The 21,599-nt window shown below is 37.1% G+C and overlaps 1 protein-coding gene across 1 annotated transcript in view; it reads left to right on the top strand.

Annotated features, from left to right (window-relative positions):
* Window positions 1-21,599, top strand: part of Ryr2 (ryanodine receptor 2) — a 409,294-nt gene that overhangs the window by 110,731 nt on the left and 276,964 nt on the right. Inside the window, exons 13-16 of the mRNA XM_033761774.1 lie at window positions 7,035-7,199; window positions 13,016-13,137; window positions 15,621-15,804; window positions 17,738-17,873. Of these exons, the coding sequence (XP_033617665.1) occupies window positions 7,035-7,199; window positions 13,016-13,137; window positions 15,621-15,804; window positions 17,738-17,873 (607 nt within the window). The remainder of the gene's footprint in view (window positions 1-7,034; window positions 7,200-13,015; window positions 13,138-15,620; window positions 15,805-17,737; window positions 17,874-21,599) is intronic.

The following is a 21,599-nucleotide window of genomic DNA, read 5'->3' as shown; positions in this document are numbered from 1 at the left end:
TATATATGCATCAAAACCTGGAGCTCCCAACTTCAGTAAAGAAATACTACTGAACATAAAAGATTAGGTGACAACACAGCTGTAATGGGAGACCTCAGTATCCCATGATCACAAATAGACAAATGAGCTAGACAAAAAAATCAACCAAAAATATTAGAGCTGAGCCATACCACCAAATTTAATTAATTGATTTCCATAGAGTGTGCTACCCAGCAACAACAAACTGCACATTCTTCTCAGCAGCATGTGGAATTTTATCCAACACAGGCCACGTACTGGACCAAAAATCAGGCTTAAGTAAATATAGAAGAATCCAAATTATGCCATGCACATTATCATAGTATAATGGAACTAGAAATCACTAGCAAAAGAAACCACAGAAAATATGCAAACACATAGAAGTCAAACAATACACTCTTGAATAATCAGTCCATCACAGAAGAAATCAAGAAGAAATTAGACAGATCCTAGAAGCAAAGAATAATGCCACTGCAACATATTGGTACTAAAGGACACAGTGAAAGTAGTCCTAAAAGGGAAGTTTCTAACTGTGAATGTCCACATCAGAAAAACAGGATGAGCTCAAATAAATAACCTAAGGATATACCTCAGGGTCCTAGGAAAACAAGACCAATCCAGATCCAAAGCTAGTGTACAGAAGGAAATTATAAAGTACAGAACTGAGTGAAAGTGAGACTAAAAAATACAAAGAATCAGTGAATTTAAGAGCTAGTCCTCTGAAAGAAGGAAATAATAAAAGGCAAGAAAAGCCATATCAGCGCCATTAGAAATGAGGAAGGTGACAGACACTGTCAGAATCCAGAGAATTATAAGTAACTACTTCAAAAACTTGGACTCCACTAAATTGGAGAATCTAGAAGAAATGGATAGATGCACAGATACACACGTTACCGAAACTGAAACAAGAAGACCTAAAAGCCCTGAATGATCCAATTTTAGGTAATAAAATTGAGACAGAAAAATTTCTATCAGCAAAGAAAATCCCCAAACCCAGCAGATTCGTCACTACATTCTACCAGAATTAATACTAACACTTCTCAAACTCTTTAGTGAAATTAAAAGGGAAGGAGTTCTTCTAGACTCATTTCCAGAAGTGAGCATTACCTTGAATTAATATACTTTAAAAATATGTACTAAATTCTCACTATAAATGTAATTATTGTATACTGCAAAGATGTACCAATGAAAATAAGAATTTAGAAAAACCAACTACATAGTCTTAAAGTGCTTAAAGTTAACATAGTTAACTTTAGTTTGATAGCTTAATTGTATTTGAACTGTTACAAAATACAAATGGGTATTCTATGAAAAACAATAGCACACAAATATACTCACATACAAAGATATTTGTGACAAATCAAAGAGTAATTAATATTGATTATAATATTTATAGTAGCCTATTTTAATTTGAAGGATGCTGAATGAAATTAAAATTAATTCACTCTGAAAAGTACTTTCTACAATTACATAATAAAAACATTGAACTTATAATCAACTCAGAATAAAATTAGCATTTTCACACTGTCAACTTTATAGAAAAAGTGGTGTAGCTAAACATTTTCACACATTTCTTTGTTAGTTACACATTTGGTCCTGATCCTAGTCCCTGTTCTTTAAAATAAATATTGGGTTTACTTTCATGTATAGCCGATTCTGGGTTTTTTCCTTTGTGGATGCTACCAGTTCGTTGAAAATATATGCCGCCCCTTTTCATATTTCTATTATAATACTGCCAGTGAAAGGAATTGAGTATTTACATTCAGGAAGAAGAAAATCTTTTTAATGTATCTTAGACTCAGGTATCTAGTTCAGAAATGACTTGATTGCCATAGTTTCTGTACTGCAAATCGTATTTTTACTGTTGGTGACAGGGTAAACTTTTCTAGGTCAGTTGAGAATAGCAACTTTTATCATGTACTCAGGAGTATGGTGCTCAGAATTTTGAAATAGAAATCAGTATTGATGAATTGCTTACATTTATATTAGTACCTGATTTCTGTTGAAAGTACATTTTTTCATGTTTTTCAAATCATTAAGATCATTGTCAAGATTAACACATGAGACTGGCTTAAAACACCCATGTGGTCAGTTAGCATGAGGAGCTTTTACCTCGATTACTGTGGGAGTGGCCTGACACTAATGTGGATGTTCAATAGACAATCTGAAATTCAGGATTTAACAGAAGAATCAACAATTGTTGACAGTCCTGTACATTTAAAAGAAAAATAATCAAGTAATAAGTACTTTGCAGTATAACCTAGATTGGCTCTTACTTACGGAAAATATTCTACGTAAGGAAGAGTGCAGTTTCACAAATGTAGGTTTTCATAGATGTATTTTCCACTTCCTTGCTTTTAGAACTTTCTACTAGCAATCAAAAATGTGTTCATATATCACTTTTGATCATGAGGTAAGTCTTGCCAATTGTGTATGCATTATACCCTTCCCCCAACTCAGGTAATTTTTTTTTTAAGCTTAAAATGCTCTGAAACATTCCTCTGCAGGTGATTTCCTGCAATTTCTCCTGTTATATACCAGGAATAGAAGTCTGTTGCCACTGAAATGAAGGGTTGACAGCCTGAAATAAAACCTTGGATGAGATTACGAAGATTGGAGAGCAAAAGGGAAAATTGACCATTTTTAGGATCTAATTTTTAGTATGTTATTTTTCCTTGTGGTGTTTATTCTTGGTTCAGGGAGTGTTCAAGACATTTCACAGTAGGCCTTCTCACACGGTGAAAGTAGGGGACACTGACCATTGGTTATATGCCAGTGTACAAAGCACTTTGTACGCCTTGTATCACATTTGATCCCAGAGATTACAGACTTACCTTTAATCTTCACTAGGCCCTTGAGGAAACTGAGCTCTCCCTTGACCCTGCCCACATTAGCTGGGAAGGATGTCTGGTATGTCACTGGGTAGCTCCTCAGGCCCTGTGACCTGGCCTCACTGCTCCCATGAAAGCCCCTCAAAGACTCTCCCAGCCCAAGAAATTTTAAAAATCCCTTCTCTCCATGGAGTCCACCTGTCTGGTGAGAATTCTGAATCTTAAGGGTAAAGGGAGCTATCTAGTTTTTGTGTCCCTGTCCTGGATGTAGGAAGCCTGCCCAGCCTATAAATCCCTACACTTTCTATGATCCTGTAACAATTTTAGATTCATTTTCCAGTGACCAGTCATTCTGTGCTGTAATGTGAGACCATAAAAGGGCAAATAATTCTTTTGAGCTTTTCAGGTTCCATAAATTTAACCATTATTTATCCTAAGGAGATTTGGCTAATAAAAAAGTAGAAACAAACCCAAGTAAACATAAACTTCGTCTTCTAAAGCCCTTTTTCTTCTTATCAGTCCCCTGACAGAATGATTGAAATAGATTTAAGGATTATTTCATTTGGTTCTAGAGTAATCCACCTGAACTACCTGGTCCATATTACTAGAATCTAAATGTACAGGTCTTAGTTTCCTAGTGAGTCTAGCTTGGTAAACCTAATATCTGTATATCACGTTATGAGGCTATTGTTCTTCAGAAATAGCTCTGGCTTTATAACAAGGCATTTTAGTATTACCATGCCAAATATCACTGAATATTTTCCAGGCCAGTATTTTTTTACTTCTGGAAACATTTTGATGTTCATTTTTAGATTAGATTTTCCAGGTATTTGTGAATAAAATTATTTGCATGCTTATATAGTTAGCACATTTTCTATGCAAAGTCCTCAGAAATTAGTTAGTTAATTAAGCACATCTTCATCAAGAACCTGATATTCATGGGTTTGGATCTAGTCCTGAGGATATGGAGCAATTTCAATGAATTGCCAGTGTTTCCCTGATATTGAAAATATAATATTCCTAAGAACTCATGAATAAAAGAGAAAATATCCCAACAAATGCCTTGCAGTGAATATAGCAGTCTTTGGAATGCTATTTGTACGCAGTGTTGAGAAGAATTATGTTGTCTTTGAGCATTTTTATGGTTCTCAGCATCTCTAGATGGATAAAACTTTATAGGTGTTAGAAGATCGTGGCAAGAACCTCAGAATTCTGTTGATTAATTGTAGGAGGTATAAGAATTAAATTTTATAGTCTTTTGAGGGAAATTTCTATTTAATTTGAAAGTACTTATGCTGGAATGCTTTTAAAGGGAATGTTAACTTCAGTTTGGAAAATTTCTGCTGACATAATTTTAACTTTATTTACTGTTGTACAATTATAATCTGATGTTATGTCAGGGTAGCTGTTTTTATTTAAGTTTTTTCATTACATTTCATTTTTATGATTTATATATATTTGGCTGAGATTACCCATGTATTTATTTGTCATAAATATATTTTCCATTATGTCTTTTAACATATTTTATACTTATAAGAGCTGTTTTAAAGTCCTGTCTGCTAGTTGTAAGATCTGGGGACCATCTTTGCTTTTATTTCTGTTGTCTTTTTTTAATGTTTTGTTATTATAGCACATATCTTGTTTTTTTTGTTGTTGTTGTTAAACATCTAATTTTTTGACAGGATAGAGGATATCAGAAATAATAACTTGTAGCAATTGAATTTTGTTGGGTTTTTTTTTCCCAAAAGAGTTAGTTGATTTTGCAGTTAATCTTATTGGATTGAAACTCGAGCTTCTTTTTCTTTAACAGTGAACAGTTAGCTTTCTTCTCAGCTTTTCCTGCTTATATCTGCCATTTTACTGGATCTTCCCCAAGCACGCACAAGTTAGTAGTCAAAGAGAATTTAGATGAATTTTATAATAAAATATTTTAGGTATCTCTTTAGTCCAGGATTTGGCCCATGCAATCTCCTGCTGCCTGTGAGCCCCAAGCTTTGCCCCCTGAGACCTGAAGCCCATAAAAGAGCAGCTCTCTTCTGCCCGAATGGCAGGCAGATGGGCACAGCATCCTTTGAGGCCTACGACGGTCTCTTAGGAGTCAGGGGTGTTTGCTTTTCCAAAATCTTCTTCTCTCCAGTAACTCTTTGGTTTTGCCTTTCTTAGGTGTCTTTTAATAGATTCTGCAATGTAATTTTCCCAAGTATTATAATGGTTTTCCATAGGAAGATCAGTGGAACTGATTTTGGAACTAGGTTTGTCCATCGTTTCTCCAAAGCACAAGAACTCATAGAAGAATAACATTTAAAAGCTGCTGCCATCAATTAATTTAAAAATGCAAAAATTAAAACATTGGCTTATTTAAAAGGAAACTGATTCCAAAGCTAAAGGCCACTGATTTAGAAATAGGCAGCTAGTAGAGAGCATCAGTAAGGTCATTACTGTTCTCACCTGGATCCTTTATTCCTAGCAACACAAACTGTTTCTGTTAGATAGTTTTCTTGTGTGTCATGTTCTTGGCTTACGATTTGCTTCTTCTTATGATAGTTCAAAGCACCGAGCTCATTTTTATCTGAGTTTCTCCGCAGTCCCAGCTACAGAAAATGATAGGAGGCAAGGGTTGAAAAGATCATGAGGGGCCTCTCCTTTCATTCAGGAAGTGATGACACTTTTTTTCTGATGTCACTTCAGCAGTGTTTACTTGACTGAAGATCCAGAGGAACTAAAAACACACAGTCATCATGGGATTTAATAATGAAAACTTTTGCTCTGCGGATAGATTTGAGCCACTTTAGTACGACACAGAAAAAAGCATAATGTTACAGTCAGTGACTCTGTGGCTTTTCAAAACACAATTCGTGAGCCCATAACTAGACTACAAACTAATTTCCTTGGATAAAAAAATAATGTTTACAGGCTCGTTATTTTCTTCTGATGAGGTAATTACATTGTTATATTTTCCCCCAGAATTTAATTTTCGAATTGACAGAGTAGGTATAAGTAGATTAGTAGTTTATCTCATTTGATAGAATGAAATTAAAATGGTTTCTTATCTGTTTTATTGCAGATCCTTATACTAGAGTTCCAAGTTATTTGCATGAGTTAAATTAATTGATAATTGTATATTTTCTTAGATGACCTTGACCTTTTTCTTTTGAGAATTTCAACTCATTTTAATTTTAATTTGAGGAAGTGTTCATACTGACTTTGGGGTCAGTCATTATTAGCACAGAAAACAAATGACATAAAAAAATCTGAAGTCTTGTTTTTGGGCCTCTTTAGAGTGTTCTTTTGATAAAACAAATACAATTTTCCTCCAACATAATCTTGAGAAACATTTGTATAAGTACAGCTAGTGTCAGACTATAATCAAATAGTCAAAGACAAGAAAAAACAAATTTAGCAAGGAAAGGTAGGTCAAAGAAGAAAAGAATAAGAAAGGAACATACGTTAGGCTATTTGTCTATTTGAAGGGTTACACAGAGCTTTAAGACAGAGTCCCCGAATATCATTCCCTTTAGCATTAAAAACTTCTGTGGTCCAGCTTAGAAATTGCAGTAGTAGAAACTGAATTACAGCTTTAGTTCATGTTATTATTGACACCATCATCACCATTGTGGTCAAAATTATCCACATTTATTAAAGCGATTATTTTATACGAGGTACTGTGGTGAAAACTTTACATACATTATCTCATGTTTTCCGGTCCTGTTTAGAGGCACTTGTACTAGCTTTATTTATAAATGAGAAAACCAAGGCTTAAAATTTTTAATTAACTTATTAAGGTCCTAGAGGTAAAAAGTGGCAGGGATTGGATTCAACACTGAATCTTTCTTCAACCTAATGTATGCTGTTAACCACCAATAAAGAAAGAAATGCCTGAGAAGAGTAATAAAGCTGAATCATTAATTTTAACATCTCTGGTTTAGAGTTTGCCATTAAGTAAAACAAACTTTTATGTTACAGCCAAGATAATTTTGACAGTGTGAACAGTTCAATAATATGCTATTCATTTTTGTAGTTTTCCATTTTAGCTTTCAGGGGAGGATAAACTGTTAGAATCATCTGGTCATTGTTTCACGGTACTTCCGAGAACTGTATTGAAGGAACGTATTTACAATAAGGCAAACAACTATTGATACTAACTAGTACTTTTTAGAAGTGCTGATCTCTTTTCTTTCTGCTTAGGAAAAACTGGATGTAGGAGTGAGAAAAGAAGTTGATGGTATGGGGACATCTGAAATAAAGTACGGTGACTCTGTGTGTTACATACAGCACGTGGATACAGGCCTGTGGCTTACGTACCAGTCTGTAGATGTGAAATCCGTGAGAATGGGTTCTATACAACGTAAGGTAAGATGCCATAAAAACATAATTTATGACAGTTTTATTTAGTATAAAAAAACCCCCCACAAAACCAAAAGAGGTAGGGAATTATTTAAGACTCCTGCTAACATTCATTACTTTACATGCTCAAGGGCAAACCCCACGCTATGTTTATTTTAGTACTGCCGCCAAATGATGCTGTGTGTTTGGGCTGGGGATGTAGCTCAGCGGTTCGGTGGCCTGCCTCACAAGCGCAAGGACCCGAGTTCAATCCCCGGCACCAAAAAAAAAAAAAAAAAGATGCTGTGTGTTACCAAGTCACCTGCCAGTGCATACAACCCCATTGGCCCAGTTTCTTTAAATGGGAAGAAATACTGGAAAGTGAAGTATTAATAAGTCGCTAAACTGGGAGCTCTTCTGACCCCCATAAGATCCCCCTGTAATAGACTCTGGGTTTTTAAGGTGAGTCGTTTATGGAAGTAACATTGTTTATGTATAGGACTAGGGGAATCATGTACATATATTAAGCGAAGAAGTACACTATCTTCCGGATTCTGTCTTTCAGTTGAGCTACTTTTCTTTGTTCTCTATGCATGCTGCTAATCCTTCACTGACCTCCTAAAGATTACTATGCCCAGTTATAAAGATTATTTTTAGTTTGCTATGAATCCATCTTATTCCTCTGGAATTCCCTGTTCTGTTTGTTGTGTTGTCTATTTTTTTTCCCCAGAGAGTTGTGTACTGTATTGTATTACTATTACCTCCCCTAGGTCACATGATGGAGATCACATTGTGGATGTGGTGGCCTGCCTGGTCTGCCCCTGTCTCCTGTACTTTTGCTAATTTGTTTTCTCAGCAGAAAATTTATAGTATACTCCTCACAATTCCTAAAAGGCAAGGCTTTTATATGCCTGTGCCTTTGCATAGTCTGTTTCTTCTGACTGTAGTACTCTGGAAAGTTTTCTTGTCCACCCAACTCCTATCCATTTTTCAGAATTTAAAATTAAAAAAATCACCTGAGAAGTTCTTTTTATTTCAACTAATCCACTACCTCTTCCTTTGTGTTCTCATACTGTTTGATAAAATTTATTAAATTTTATATCCAATCTTTGTGCTGTTTATTTACTAGGCTACAGTCTGTCTCGCCTCCCTAGTTTGTGAGTACCCTCAGGCAGTATGAGATAGCAGATTGCTCATAATTTTACACATTACCTGCATCCCAGTGCCCAGAACCAAATAACAAGAAACATATTCATTCTAGAAATGGAAGGACTGAATAAGGAAGGCTTTGATGAGGCAAGAAACTTTGTTTTCAATAGAGTATGCAATCACAGCCTACATACACATTGCAGTATAGATCATTCATGGTTGCCGAGATCTGTTAGAGTCATCGGTGGTGATTTAGTGAAGTCAGAGGCTGGTGCTGCATTGATTGGATTTGCCTTGATTGTTTTTCTGTCTTTCCTTCCTCAGAGTTCTAGAAGGAGGTTTTCAGACACTGCTGTGAGACCCTCATCTTTATAGTACATAAGATGGTCTCTTGTTTTCTAGTCTTTGACTTAGGCCCATTCATTTAAGTATATTTTATGCATTCAGTAATATGGGAAACAGTTGTTATTTCCTATAATTGGACCTGCCTGTTGTAAAACTTACTGTGAAAAATTCAAATATGTATAAGCAAAACAAAACAAAACAAAAAAAGAACAGATAGTATAGTGAACCTGTGTATCCATCATTCAACATCAAAGTCACCATGCAGTCCTTCCCAAGTTATCCCTGCCCCTCTCCCTCAGGGCAATCTTTTTCCACAGCAGATTAGCTTTGCTTGACGTAGATTTTCATATAAGTGAGATCGTACCCTCTCTGTGGCTTTCTTTTTGCTCAGCAAAGTGCCTGTTACATTCTTCCATGTGCTACCATATTTGGGTCCAAATTGCTGGTGATGTTTTTTGAGGCTCTAAGATGCCAAAGAGCTAGAGGTTAAAACAAGTTCAAATCACAGGCTGAGGGGGACGGATAGAAAGAGAGGAGGAGACAAGATGCAGAGGCCTGACTTGTTGGCTGTCTCCATTGCTAGACTCAAGGAAGCAAGTCTCTTGTTTCTTTCTTTTTTTTTTTTTTTGGTACCGGGGATTGAACTCGGGTCCTTGCGCTTGCAAGGCTGGCCCCCGAACCGCTGAGCTAAATCCCCAGCCCAGTCACTTCTTTCCTGATGTCAGTGTGTAGCATAGTGACAGAACCATGAAGGCTGGCCCCCGAACCGCTGAGCTAAATCCCCAGCCCAGTCACTTCTTTCCTGATGTCAGTGTGTAGCATAGTGACAGAACCATGGCAGATGATCCACGAATGTGTTTTAGATGAAAGTATGCATTTTTGTCTGTTAGATGCTTTCTCAGGAACGTACTTGTTCTCTTCTGTGTGCTGGCCATTTTCCTTTGGAAGAATGTTTGGTGTTGTTTTGCTTTTTAAATCTTTCTGGTGCCTTTGAAATGTTTTCATATATCGCCCAGCTTGACTTTGTACCTCCCCTTCTTGCCACTGTACCTATCTGATTATGAATCTTGGCATATTTTCTCACTGTGGTACTTCATTCTTGTTTCAGAGAAGTTATAACTTCTTACATCCTGATGACAACTAAAAATTATAAATAGTCTCTTGCCACTCCTGTTTTATTTAACTTTTTAAAAAATTAACAGTGGTCCTTGAAAGTAGATTAAAAGTCATGCTTTTACTGTCTAACTTGTTGGTAAATAAATTACCAGCCATCCAATTAGTGAAGGATTCTTACGGAATGGAATAAACCTTACCTAAGCATAGTGTGTTCTTCTTTTGAAATCCTGTGAGATTTAACTAACTAGTGTTTTATGCAGAATTATTGCTATATTTTAATAAGGTAAATGAAATTATCTTTGTTCAGGGGAATTAGATTTGAATTTAATAAAATTTTCATGTTTACTAGTTTTCATGTGTTATGAAGTATCATTCTTCTTTGGACTTTTTCCAGCCATGTAACAATGAAATAACGGCCCTTCTCACTGGCTTTATAAAAATAGTCACTTTGCCAACACCCTGGTGTAGACCGCTTTACCCTCAGGAGTTTCTGTTCTTCAGAGGTTTAGGAGAACTCCCCTGTGAAACCATCCAGTCCTAAGGTCTTTTAAATACTAAGTCTCAAATTATCTGTTCAAGGTTTTTTTACAAGAAACTTGTCCAATTAAGTGAAGGTGCTCCTTTTGAGAAGGAAGAAGAGGGTGATGCTTATTTAAAGAAGTAGGGTCTCCTTATGTTGCCCAGGCTGTTTTCAGACTTCTGGTCTCATGTGATCCTCCTGCCTGAGACTTCTCTGTATTTGGAACTATAGGCATGTACCATGGTGCTACAAAGATTATCTCTAATAAAGATTACTATGCCCAGCTATAAAGATTATTGTTAGCTTGCTATGAATCCATCTTATTCCTCTGGAATTCCCTGTTCTGTTAGTTGTGTTGTCTATTTTTTTTTTCCCAGAGAGTTGTGTACTGTATTGTATTACTATTATTAATTTACCATCTTCTGTGTTTGCTTTCTATTTTATTTTTAGCTTGGTTTTACTTATCTTCACAAAGAATCAAATTTTGGGGTTATTCGCCATTTTATTTCTAGTTCTTTAATTTCCTTTTCATCTTCATTAAAACCACATTCTCACTTTCTTTGGTATTCTTCTTTCAGTCTTAAAATAAGTGATAAGTTCCTACATTTTAGTCAACTCTTCTTTGGTAGTAAGGCATGTAAAGGTATAATATTGCCTTTGGGTGCAGATAGATCTGTCTCAGTGATTTCAATACTAGGAGTTCTTCTTTACTTGGCTTCTAGGTAGTTTACGATTATAGTTCTAGTGACTAATTTTAGTTCATGTATCTGATACTAAATTATCTTGCTTTAAGTGTTGAATGAAGCTGGACACCAGAGGCACTTAGCAGCCTGGTTCCACTCACACTAGGGCACAGCTGGCCTTGATGGTGGCAGCTGCAAGGGGATGAGCCTTGTGAAGGATGCACAGGAAGAAGGTAGGTCAAGGCAGAAAGGCAGCCCGTTCTTTCACGATCTGGGTGTTGGTTACATATGTGTATTCACATTGAGACATTCATTGAGGTGTTAACATAATTTTTGCATTTCTCTCTCTTAATGTTATGCTTTCATAGGCGCTTCAAAATGTAAAGCTGAACAGAACTGATGAATATGTATGAATCCCCAAATATATTCATGAATAATTCATGAGAGAATTATGTAAAGTTGAGATGTCTTAGCTGCATTGTTCAGTAGTTAGTAATCAATCCATATGTGTTGAGAATGTCTTTGTAACTGGTAGTGTTATTCAGTAATATAATGCCAAATGATGTTTCCTTTGCCCTTTGTTGAGTTTGTTTAGGCTGTTATGGATCAGTCATTGAACACAGATATGTGCAGATGCCCTCCAGTTTGTTTTACTCAACTCAGTATATTTTTTGAATCATTCTTTTAATGGATACGTTGAATGGATAATGTTTACAGGGTGTGGTGTCTGTTACTTAATCTGCACACAAGAGTCTACTATCTCCTCTAGCTAACTTTTACTTCATACCATTATGGAGCAACTTCCTGAGCACACTTTTTTTTTTTTTTTTTTTTTTTTTTTTATTGAGTTTATTGGTACATTTAGGGATACAGTACAGTTACATTCATTGTTGGGATCATGTACCTTTACATGGCAAGTCTTGATTCTCATTTTTTTCCCCTTACCTCTGCCCTCCCTTCACCCCCTCCTCCCCTCCCCATCTACAAACACTTTATTTTCATCTTTTCATTCTCTCACATTTTTTTCTTTTCCCTTTTTGTTCTTCACCTACGTATCACACCTTCCCTACACCTTTAGCTCCTTTCCTCCCATTTCTAAATGTCAGTAATCTTATTAGAATCTTATGCATTGTTGCAGAATATTCACACCAGGGAAACTATTTGGTATTTACACATGTGGGACTTATTTATTTCACTTAGGAGTATATCTTCAATATGTATCCATTTTCCTATGAATGAATCTATTCTCTCGCTCTTTATGGCTGAGTAATATTCCATTTTATAGAAAAACCACATCTTCTTTATCCAGTTTCCAACGGATGGGCAAATAGGTTGTTTCCAAGATTTAGCTATTACAAACTGTGCCGCTATAAACATGGGTGCACATACTTCTCTGTGATATGATTCTTTTAGTTCTCTTGGAAAGATACCCAACAGAGGGATGGCTGGGTCAAATGGAACCTCCAGTCCAAGCTCTTTGAGGTATCTCCATATTGATTTCCATAGTGGTTGCACTAGTCTGCACTCCCACCAACAATGGAGGAGGGGTCCTTTCTCCCCACAACCCCGCCAACATTTGTTATTGTGTGATTTCTTGACAGCAGCCATTCTTTGTGGGGTGAGGTGGAATCTCAGTGTTGTTTTCATCTGCATCTCTCGAATGACCAGTGATGTGGAACATTTTTTCATATATTTTCTTGCTGCTTTCACTTCTTTGTATGAGAAATGTCTGTTCATTTCGGATGCCCATTTTTGGATCGGGTCTTTATATTTGGGGGGACTGATTGTTTTGAGTTCTTTATATATCCTTGATAATAGTCCTTTGTCTGAGGTACAGCTGGTAAAAATTTTTTCCCACATTGTAGATTGTCTCTTAGTTCTGCTAATGGTTTCTTTTGAAGTACAGAAGCTTTTTAGTAAGATGAGATCCCAGTTGTTGATTCTTTCTGCTAGTTCCCGTGCTGAGCACACTTTTTAACTGTGATTTGGAAGGAAGATCTTGGGAACAATGGCGTTCTGTTTTCTTGCAGGCCATTATGCACCATGAAGGCCACATGGATGATGGCTTAAATTTATCTAGGTCTCAGCATGAAGAATCACGCACAGCCCGAGTCATCCGGAGTACAGTCTTCCTTTTCAATAGATTTATAAGGTACTTTTTCTATTTTTTAGGATGTGTTATTTTTGTTTCCTTCCAAGATTTGAGATGGACAGTTCCTAGATTATACCATGACAGTACGTGTACAATGTAGTATGTCAGCAGAATGCAATAAAAAGAGCTATTTAGATGCTAACTTACATCTTTCTTTTAAGTGAACTTTAAAAATGTGGTGTGCTTTTAGAAATTGTATATGTAATTGTAATTGATAGGTATGGGTCAGGATTATCCTCTAACTTGTTTTTAATTGGGTATGTTTAGTTCCCTTTTACAGTGAGTGAGTATGATGAAATTTAGATACTTGATGAGTTTTTACACTACTTTAAAAAAGTAAAGTGATTCTTATAATAACTAATTTTCCCATGTAATAGTTAAAACTATTGCATGTCCACAAACTAAATCGTACTTTTGGCCAAAGTGTTTTCTGATAATAGTATACAGTCTAGGGCCGGGGATTTAGCTCAGTGGTTCCACTGCTTGCCTTGTAAGTACAGGTCCCAAATTCAACCCCCCATACCACACACACACACACACACACACACACACACACACACACACACACACACACACACACACACACACACACACACACACACACACAGCAGTCTGACCCAAGATGATCACCATGTCTCTTTAAATGTGCAAATTTGGCAGAGGAAAATTTTCTGTGAGTGTACAAATTTTTTATTTGAATACATAAATGCACAATATGCAACATTTAAAAAATTGTATTTTGTTTTTAAAAATTTGGATGTTTCTTTCTCAGATGGCATTTGTGAGTTATGAGAATGGATATATTTCATGTTTATTGACTATGTTTCTTCATTTATTCCTTTTGTGATTTACCCTATTGTTAATATTTCTATCTGGCTGTTATAAGCTTTTATGTAAGAGATACTAAGTTCATGTCATCACTTACAAGTTGCATATATTTTCTATAACTTATTAGTTTGGAAAATAATTTTATTTTTTAATGATAGTTAAATTGCTTTTGGCTTTGCAATATAAAACAGACTTACTTTACCCAACATTATATTAACATATATTATTTATTTAAATATATATAAATAATATATATTATTTAAGTATTATTTTAAGTATATTTGTTATTGCATCATTCTATGTAGTGGTTGTTTATTGTGATAAACAGAAAGTCTTGTAGAGATGATGAAACTAGGAAATAGACCAATTCCATTGATATGACTGATAGGAATGTCAGGCAAAAACTTTTAGAATAGTTGTAGTTTTACTATTTCTATTGATTAATAAAGTTGGAAAATATTCCAAAATTATTAGTAGTCTTCATGTACATAATATATTTAAATAATGTTTCAAGTTTTGTAAAATTCAGAGCTAAGCTAATTCTCACTGACAAAGCTTTTAGTTTTTAAAATGTAGGCTCTAGTATAGTCAGAGAATTAGAAACATTTCTTTGCAGTAAAATGTTGCCATGGAGTTTGCTTATGCAGAGAGCATGAATGGAAATGTAATATTTTTGTGCATTAAATTTTGTCATGACTAAGAGTACTACTGTAGCGGCTATAGTATAGATGTTTCTCTTATTCTTTTATGGTGTCTTTTTTTAATAAACTGGATTTTGGAATCCTTTTGATTTACAAGCATCATGTTTTATTGTGCTTCTCAGATATATTCAAAACAATAAATTTTAGAAGTGAGAACATCCTTGACCTCAACAAATTAACATCCTTCCCTCCCTACTAATGCTTTTCTTCAAGGCTAGAAAACATCATTATTGTTTCTTAATCTAACTTTTAAATCATTTCTTTTGGATAATAAAAGAGCAATTTATTGTTTGCTCAGAATAGCTAATTTTTCTAAATTAACACTGGAATATATTTTTTCAGAGACAAGAATTAGACACACTGAGTAACTAGTGTCAGAGATCACAGTACTTAAAAGGATCCCAGTTTGGAAACACGAACCAGTCAGGGCCATGAGTCTGGGAGGGCACGGCTTTAAACATGAAGGTATAACACCTAGTTAATAGGAAGCAGGGAGCTAGATCTTTTGCAAATAGAAAGGGGGCCAAGAGATAGGAGGAGGGAAAAGGGACCAAAGGGTGAGTGAGGAAGGAGGAGGTCATGTCAAAAGAATTAAGATGCGTCATGAAATGTACCACTGCCAACAGTGATTGTAATCACTCTGCATGCCAAACGTGGACTTACAAAAATGTACTTTAAAATGAACATTAGTTGGTGTCAAAGTCAGTTAACCTGTAGACTTTGATCCTGAGCGGCTCTGCATGCTGGAGAGCAGAGCACAACATGGTACATACACGGCACCGTAGAGGGTTTCTAAACGTAAACACATTCCTTATTGCTGCTGGAGGAAGAGGAGGCTCTTTCTTGCGTGTTTCTTTTACCATAGTACAGGGAGACAGAGTAACATTTTTGCAAATCACAAAACAGTAAAATAGTGAACTACTGACACAGAGAAAGTGTTGCTGTTGACCTTAGGGGCCTGGATGCTCTCAGCAAGAAAGTGAAGGTGCCCGCGGTGGAGCTGCCCATAGAGTCGGTGAGCCTGAGTCTGCAGGACCTCATAGGCTACTTCCACCCCCCTGACGAGCACCTGGAGCATGAGGACAAGCAGAACAGGCTGCGAGCCCTGAAGAACCGGCAGAACCTCTTCCAGGAAGAGGTGAGGCTTAGCTCAGTTATCCGCTTTTCTGCCCTTCTCTTGGGGCGAGAGTGCTATTGGTAGCCTTCCTCTGTTCCACATATTTGACGTTTTTAAAAATCGAACCCAGCACTGTTTCACTGAACTACATCTCCAGGCCTTTTTTATTTTTTATTCTGAGACAATCTCACTAAGTCTCTAATTTGCCGAGGTTGGGTTTAAATTTGTGGTCCTCCTCCTCCCTCAACCTCCTAGATTGCTGGGATTAGGTGCCCAAGGTCAGCAGCTCCCTTTTGTGACATGAGTGTGTTACTGAAAAGGGGAATCAGGCCTGGGAGGAACTTGGTCATTATTTTTATTTCTTCATTAATGAGTATTAATTTTACAGTAGAAAGGGACAGATAATTTGCAGTCAGGCTTCACCTGACCATTTTTAAGTGCTGCAGTTTGCTTCATGTTGGTTACATCAGTCTGAACCTTATAATGCTACAGGCTTTTGAAAATATCAAGGCCTCCAAACTATTCAGCAGGTGTTTGGGGTCTCTGTGGAAATGGCCCAGAACCTCAGAAGCTGTTTTTTTGGAGAAGGAGGGAGAGGGCTACCCCAATAAGAAGTTGAGCTCTAAGATCCCTGCCAGGACAAAGTATCCAGCTGTTACCTTTTGAATAGATCTACTTGATTTCGCCAAAAGTTCCATTCCTAAAAAGAGTTCAGGTGTCATTCTTCATACACTGAATAAAAGAAGGATCAGGGAATGTGATCAGTGACCTAAACTGGTGTTCAGCTATTGCCTCCTATCAGTAGGAGGCTGTTAGCATGGCTAGGGGCAAGCAGGGAGCTCATGAAAGTTTCAGTTCTTCTCTGGACTCCCTGCGTCTGGGGAGGGATGCATCTTTCTGATGAAAAGTGTCTTTGTAAAAGTGTGGAAGAAAAAAAATTTGAGGACATTACCAAGTTCCCCTATCTCCAAATCTGTTTCTGCTTTCTTAAAAAAAAACTGTTTCCTCATACCTTTGAAGCTGACATTACTTTTTAAAGACTTTTTTTTACTATGCACATAAAATAAATATTTTCTCTAACATCAGAGTGGTATAAAAGAAAAGGAAATATCAGCATAAACCAAGAGCAACATGGTATATAGTTCATTGGGAGTTTCTAATTTTATACATGTGAATTAACTAGATTGTTTACTATACTGAACTCGTATAACATCTGGAGGAATGAAACCTGGACAATGATGCTGTGAACATTAAAGATACGGATTTAAATGTTGCCAACCTAATACTGAGTTAGGGATTCTTTTCCTTCTTGTTTCTCGTACAAGACAATTTGGTTGGGACCTGGAAATGTTCTGTGGTCCGTGGTACTTCTGAAATTCTGTGTGAAATAAGCTAATTTGATTAATCAGTTCTTTATAGTTTTTCTTTTGTTTTGAAAAACCTGATCTAGAGATAATAATAAAAGTATAATTTCATATGTAGGCTGCTTCTTAGGGGGTTTCAGAGTGAATTAAAAACATTTACTATTCATTTAGTAATTATATTAATGGCTCAGATTACCTAGCAGCAGAATATCATTTATAATCAATCCATTTACCCAAGGATGAAACCTTATGACTGCAAGTACAGAGTTCTTCCATTTCTGTTTGAGAATGCCAGTCTGGATTTAAAATCCACTTGGGGCCGGGGATTTAGCTCAGTGGTGTTGCCACCTGCCTCTCAACCGCAAGGTCCCGAGTTTGATCCCCGGTACCAAAAAAAATCCACTTGCATTGTTTGAAGAACACTTCATATCACATACAGATATCCCTTTCTTCTTAAATAAACTGTCTCCATTTTCATTAGGATTAACAGATACACTTTTAGCCGGATTTTTAAAAATCAGTTTTGTATTTTTGGTCTGTGAGCAGAGTTACAGCTTTTCTGTGATCTCCCCCGCCCCCGGTCCTCCCAGGGAATGATCAACCTCGTGCTGGAATGCATCGACCGGCTGCACGTCTACAGCAGCGCGGCCCACTTTGCTGACGTCGCTGGCCGAGAAGCAGGGGAGGCTTGGAAATCCATTCTGAATTCTCTCTATGAGTTGCTGGGTAAGGAGGATGGTTGAGTTTTCAGAGCAACTGAAATAGTCCATAACAAAAGTTATCACTTTTACGGAATATGCTTCCTAACCAAAACTTTCAGGTTTTTATTTAGTTGGAATAAATACAATAATGTTTAGTGCCTAAATCCATCTCTGAATGAGAAAGGCAGCCTGTGATGTAGCTTTGCCTCTATTAGGGGCGGAGGGCTGTCTAAGATGTCTCTTTTTTTTTCAGGTGAGGAGTGTGGATAAGGATGTGTATTAAAGATTTCTTTTTTTGGCTCTAGAGTTAGTGTCACCCCCCCACCTCAGTCTTACTCCATTAAGGGTCTGTTCCATTTTCCTTCCTTAGTCTTTATAAGGTCTGTGCTTGGCAATTTCTACCCAAATGTGACCTCCGTTAAATGACATTTGCAGTGGTTTACGTCACATTGTTATCAGCTCTGTGCAAACATGTCATTATTTTTGGTCTGAACCATTGCTGTCGTTTGTTTCTTGTCAAGAACTAGGGAGGGTCTGAGCTCTTCCCCTATTTGCAAGTGAGTAAACTTAATTAAACCTTTCTTCTTTGCTTTCTTGCCTCTTAGCATTTATCTGTATTGTAGCACTCAGTTTATTTAATTATACGAGATGTGATCACAAAATACGGTATATGGTTATATTAAGAGCGTGTGACACCAAATGACCCATTGCCACGAGTCCCCCTCCAAATACCCACCTCTCTTCGAACACACTTATCATTCGTGATACTTTCTGAAGCAGTTCTAGAAGTCCTTCTTCCTGTTGCCTTGTCGTGGCTGCCTTGATGTCCTGAATCAATTTAAAACATTTACCCATCACAGTCATTTTGACTTTGGGGAAGAGCCAGAAGTTACACGGTGCCAGATTTGGTAAATACGGTAGTTGAGGACACAACACAAAGTTTTTGTTTGGCAGAAGTTGCTGTAAACGATCTGAGTTGATTCAGGACATCCAGGCAGCCAGGAAAAAACTCCTCAGGAAAGAGGACTTCCAGAACTGCTCTAAAAAGTGGCAAGAATGAGGGAATGAGCGTGTTGGAAGTGAGGGGAAGTTTTCTAAAGGAATTTGTGGTAACCTTTTACTGTTAGAAAAATTTAAAATTTTTATTTAAACATTTGTCATATTTTCTTACTACGTCTGATGTATAACCTTGATCTCAAAGACAAGAACTTTCTGTGTTTGTTCACCCCTGCCATGTAATTGAATGTCTGGCATATAGTAGATACCCAGTAAATGTGTAGTACTTAAATGACTGAGTTTGGATGGGATGGAAAGGTACACCTGAATGTAGAAAAGAGAGCATGTTTAATTGGAAGAGTGATGAGTCGTCAAAATATTTCAAACTTTTTAATAATGTAATTGAACTTCATTAAAATTTATAGAGGCTTAATGTGAATTAGTAAGTAAACTGTGCCTATCAGAGATTTTAGTTTGTTTTCATTAGGTGGGCTGTTTGATACACCTGTAAAGTTAAACAGATGAAATGTGGTTCTTTCAGACTAAGGGGTGAGGTATGAGTGTGTTGCTCTGCATAAGACCAAGGACACAGAGGCTTAAGAGGGATCTGGGTTCTTTGTTTTACCCACAACAACCATCAGAATAAAGATTCTGTGATGCCAAATATTCCAAAGCCTGGATATCTTTGCAAATGCAGAAGCTATCACACTGAATTTCTGAATGTAAGAAAGACTGCGGTGTGGTAGTGTTGAACACCCCAGTGGCACTTGGTGTGAAACCAGCTGAATTCCCCAGATGAGCTACATGCTTCTGGTCACTGAGCTGTGTTCCAAGGAAGGGTGGGTTATGTGCAAAGGGAGTGTTGTGCATAGGTAAGGTGAGGTAATATGCAGCACTGTACTTACCTTGTCGAGTCAGCTCTTTCCATAATCTCAGTCGGTCCCTCTAGCAGCTACTGTGCTCATGTATCCATAACAAATGAGCAGAGAGAGGGGTAATGGCTTTTGTTCACTCCTGGAAAAGCAAAGTCCACCCTTGAGCTTTATCCTTCAGCACTACTTATCTCTCAAGCCTATATTCCGTGTAACTCTCCAGAGCTCTTTGAGGATTAAATTTGATTATTTTTGAGCCTACAGAAGTAGCATTAATGTACTCTACAAAATGCTGGGGACTTGGGTGTGAGCACAGACTCTCACTGTAGTTTACTTTGTGGTCTGCCTTTATTAGATACGGTTGGAGATGTGGTTGTGAAATGGCCTGCTCATGCTATTAAAATCAGCAGAGGAGGAGCAGGTGGTGCAGGTAGAATGACATGTCCAAGCGGATGCGCTCAGTTGGGAGTAACAGAGTGCCCCGTCCAGGCTCTCGCTGCCTGAAGCAGCAGAAGTCTGTGGGCTCACGTGACTGGCCATCTATGGATGTGTTTAACTCAGTGACTCCATTATCGCTCCACGACTGCTTTCTTTATGTTGCAGCTCTGCTACTGTTACTTTTCTCTCCTTGCTAAAACAAAATACCTGACACCCAAAGTTAAAAAAGGAAAGGTTTATTTAGCTCAGTTTGTAGAGGTTTCCGTCCATATTCGGCTGGCTTCAAGGCAGAGTGGCACAAGAACTTATGTAAGAGAGACAGACCACTTAAGCTGCGAGCAAAGCAAAAAGAAACCTTTACAGTGTCTTTCTTTCCCTTTTATCCCATCCAGACAACTGTCATTAGGTTGGAGTCAAAACCAGCCACTCATGTAGAGTGGTTTAATAATCACACGCTCTTAACCCCAGTATCACACATTCCAGATTCAGCCACCTCTGACTGCATGAGGCTTTGAGGGGGCATTCAAACCCAAGTCATAACAGGTTGCTATAACAAAATGTTGTAAGGTTGAGGGCTTAGAAACAGTGGGCATTTATTTCTCAAAATTCTAGGACCTGGGATTTCCATGATCAAGACACTAAGATTCTGTGTCTGATGTGGGATGTTGAGGACTCATTTCATACATGGTATCTTCTTACTATTTTTTTCATCTAGCAAGAGGTGTGAGTCTCTCTTTTGGGTCTCTGTTATAAGGACACTAGTCCCATGAAGTTTAATACCATCATGACCTGATTCAATCCCAAAGACCCCAACTCCTAATGCCATCCCCTTGAGGTTTAGGATTTCACTGTGCCTCTTGGGAGGATCCCAGAATTCAGATCATGACAGAAACTTTATCTGTTCATCAGAGTTGAATTGAATGCCTGCTATGGGAGATACTCTGATCCACGCATTGAGGAATACCCTACTGATGGCCAGGATATAGTGCTTCCTCTCATGAAAGTCATGGTTATGTAAGAGAGACAGACCACTTAAGCAGCAAAACTAACTAGAACACTGTAGAACACTGTGTACTGCCTTGACTGACCTGCCATATGTCATTGTTAAGCTGTGGTATGTGAGTAAAAAAGACTGATATATTAAACTACATAAAGCTTTTATGAACAATATTAGATAGTAAAAGAAGCAGGAATTTGAGAAAACATACAACTTGTATGAAAGACAAAGGCCCAGTTTCTCTAAGAGGTAGAGTTTTCATAACTCTATAATAAAAGCAAATGTTATATGGACAGGTAGCTCACAGAATAATTAGAAAATGACAATTTCCAACATGGCAAAGAAATACAAATTAAAATAATAAATGAGGATTATGATTCACTCATTGGGTTGGCATAGATAAAAATGTTATAATACTGTATGGTTATATATATATTTATATATAAAA

Source organism: Fukomys damarensis, unplaced genomic scaffold (assembly GCF_012274545.1).
Source record: "Fukomys damarensis isolate Sample0158 unplaced genomic scaffold, DMR_v1.0_HiC HiC_scaffold_10, whole genome shotgun sequence".
NCBI classification, from domain to species: Eukaryota; Metazoa; Chordata; class Mammalia; order Rodentia; family Bathyergidae; genus Fukomys; species Fukomys damarensis.
The sequence above is the reverse complement of the archived record's forward strand: the minus strand, read 5'-3'. Positions and strand labels throughout refer to the sequence as shown.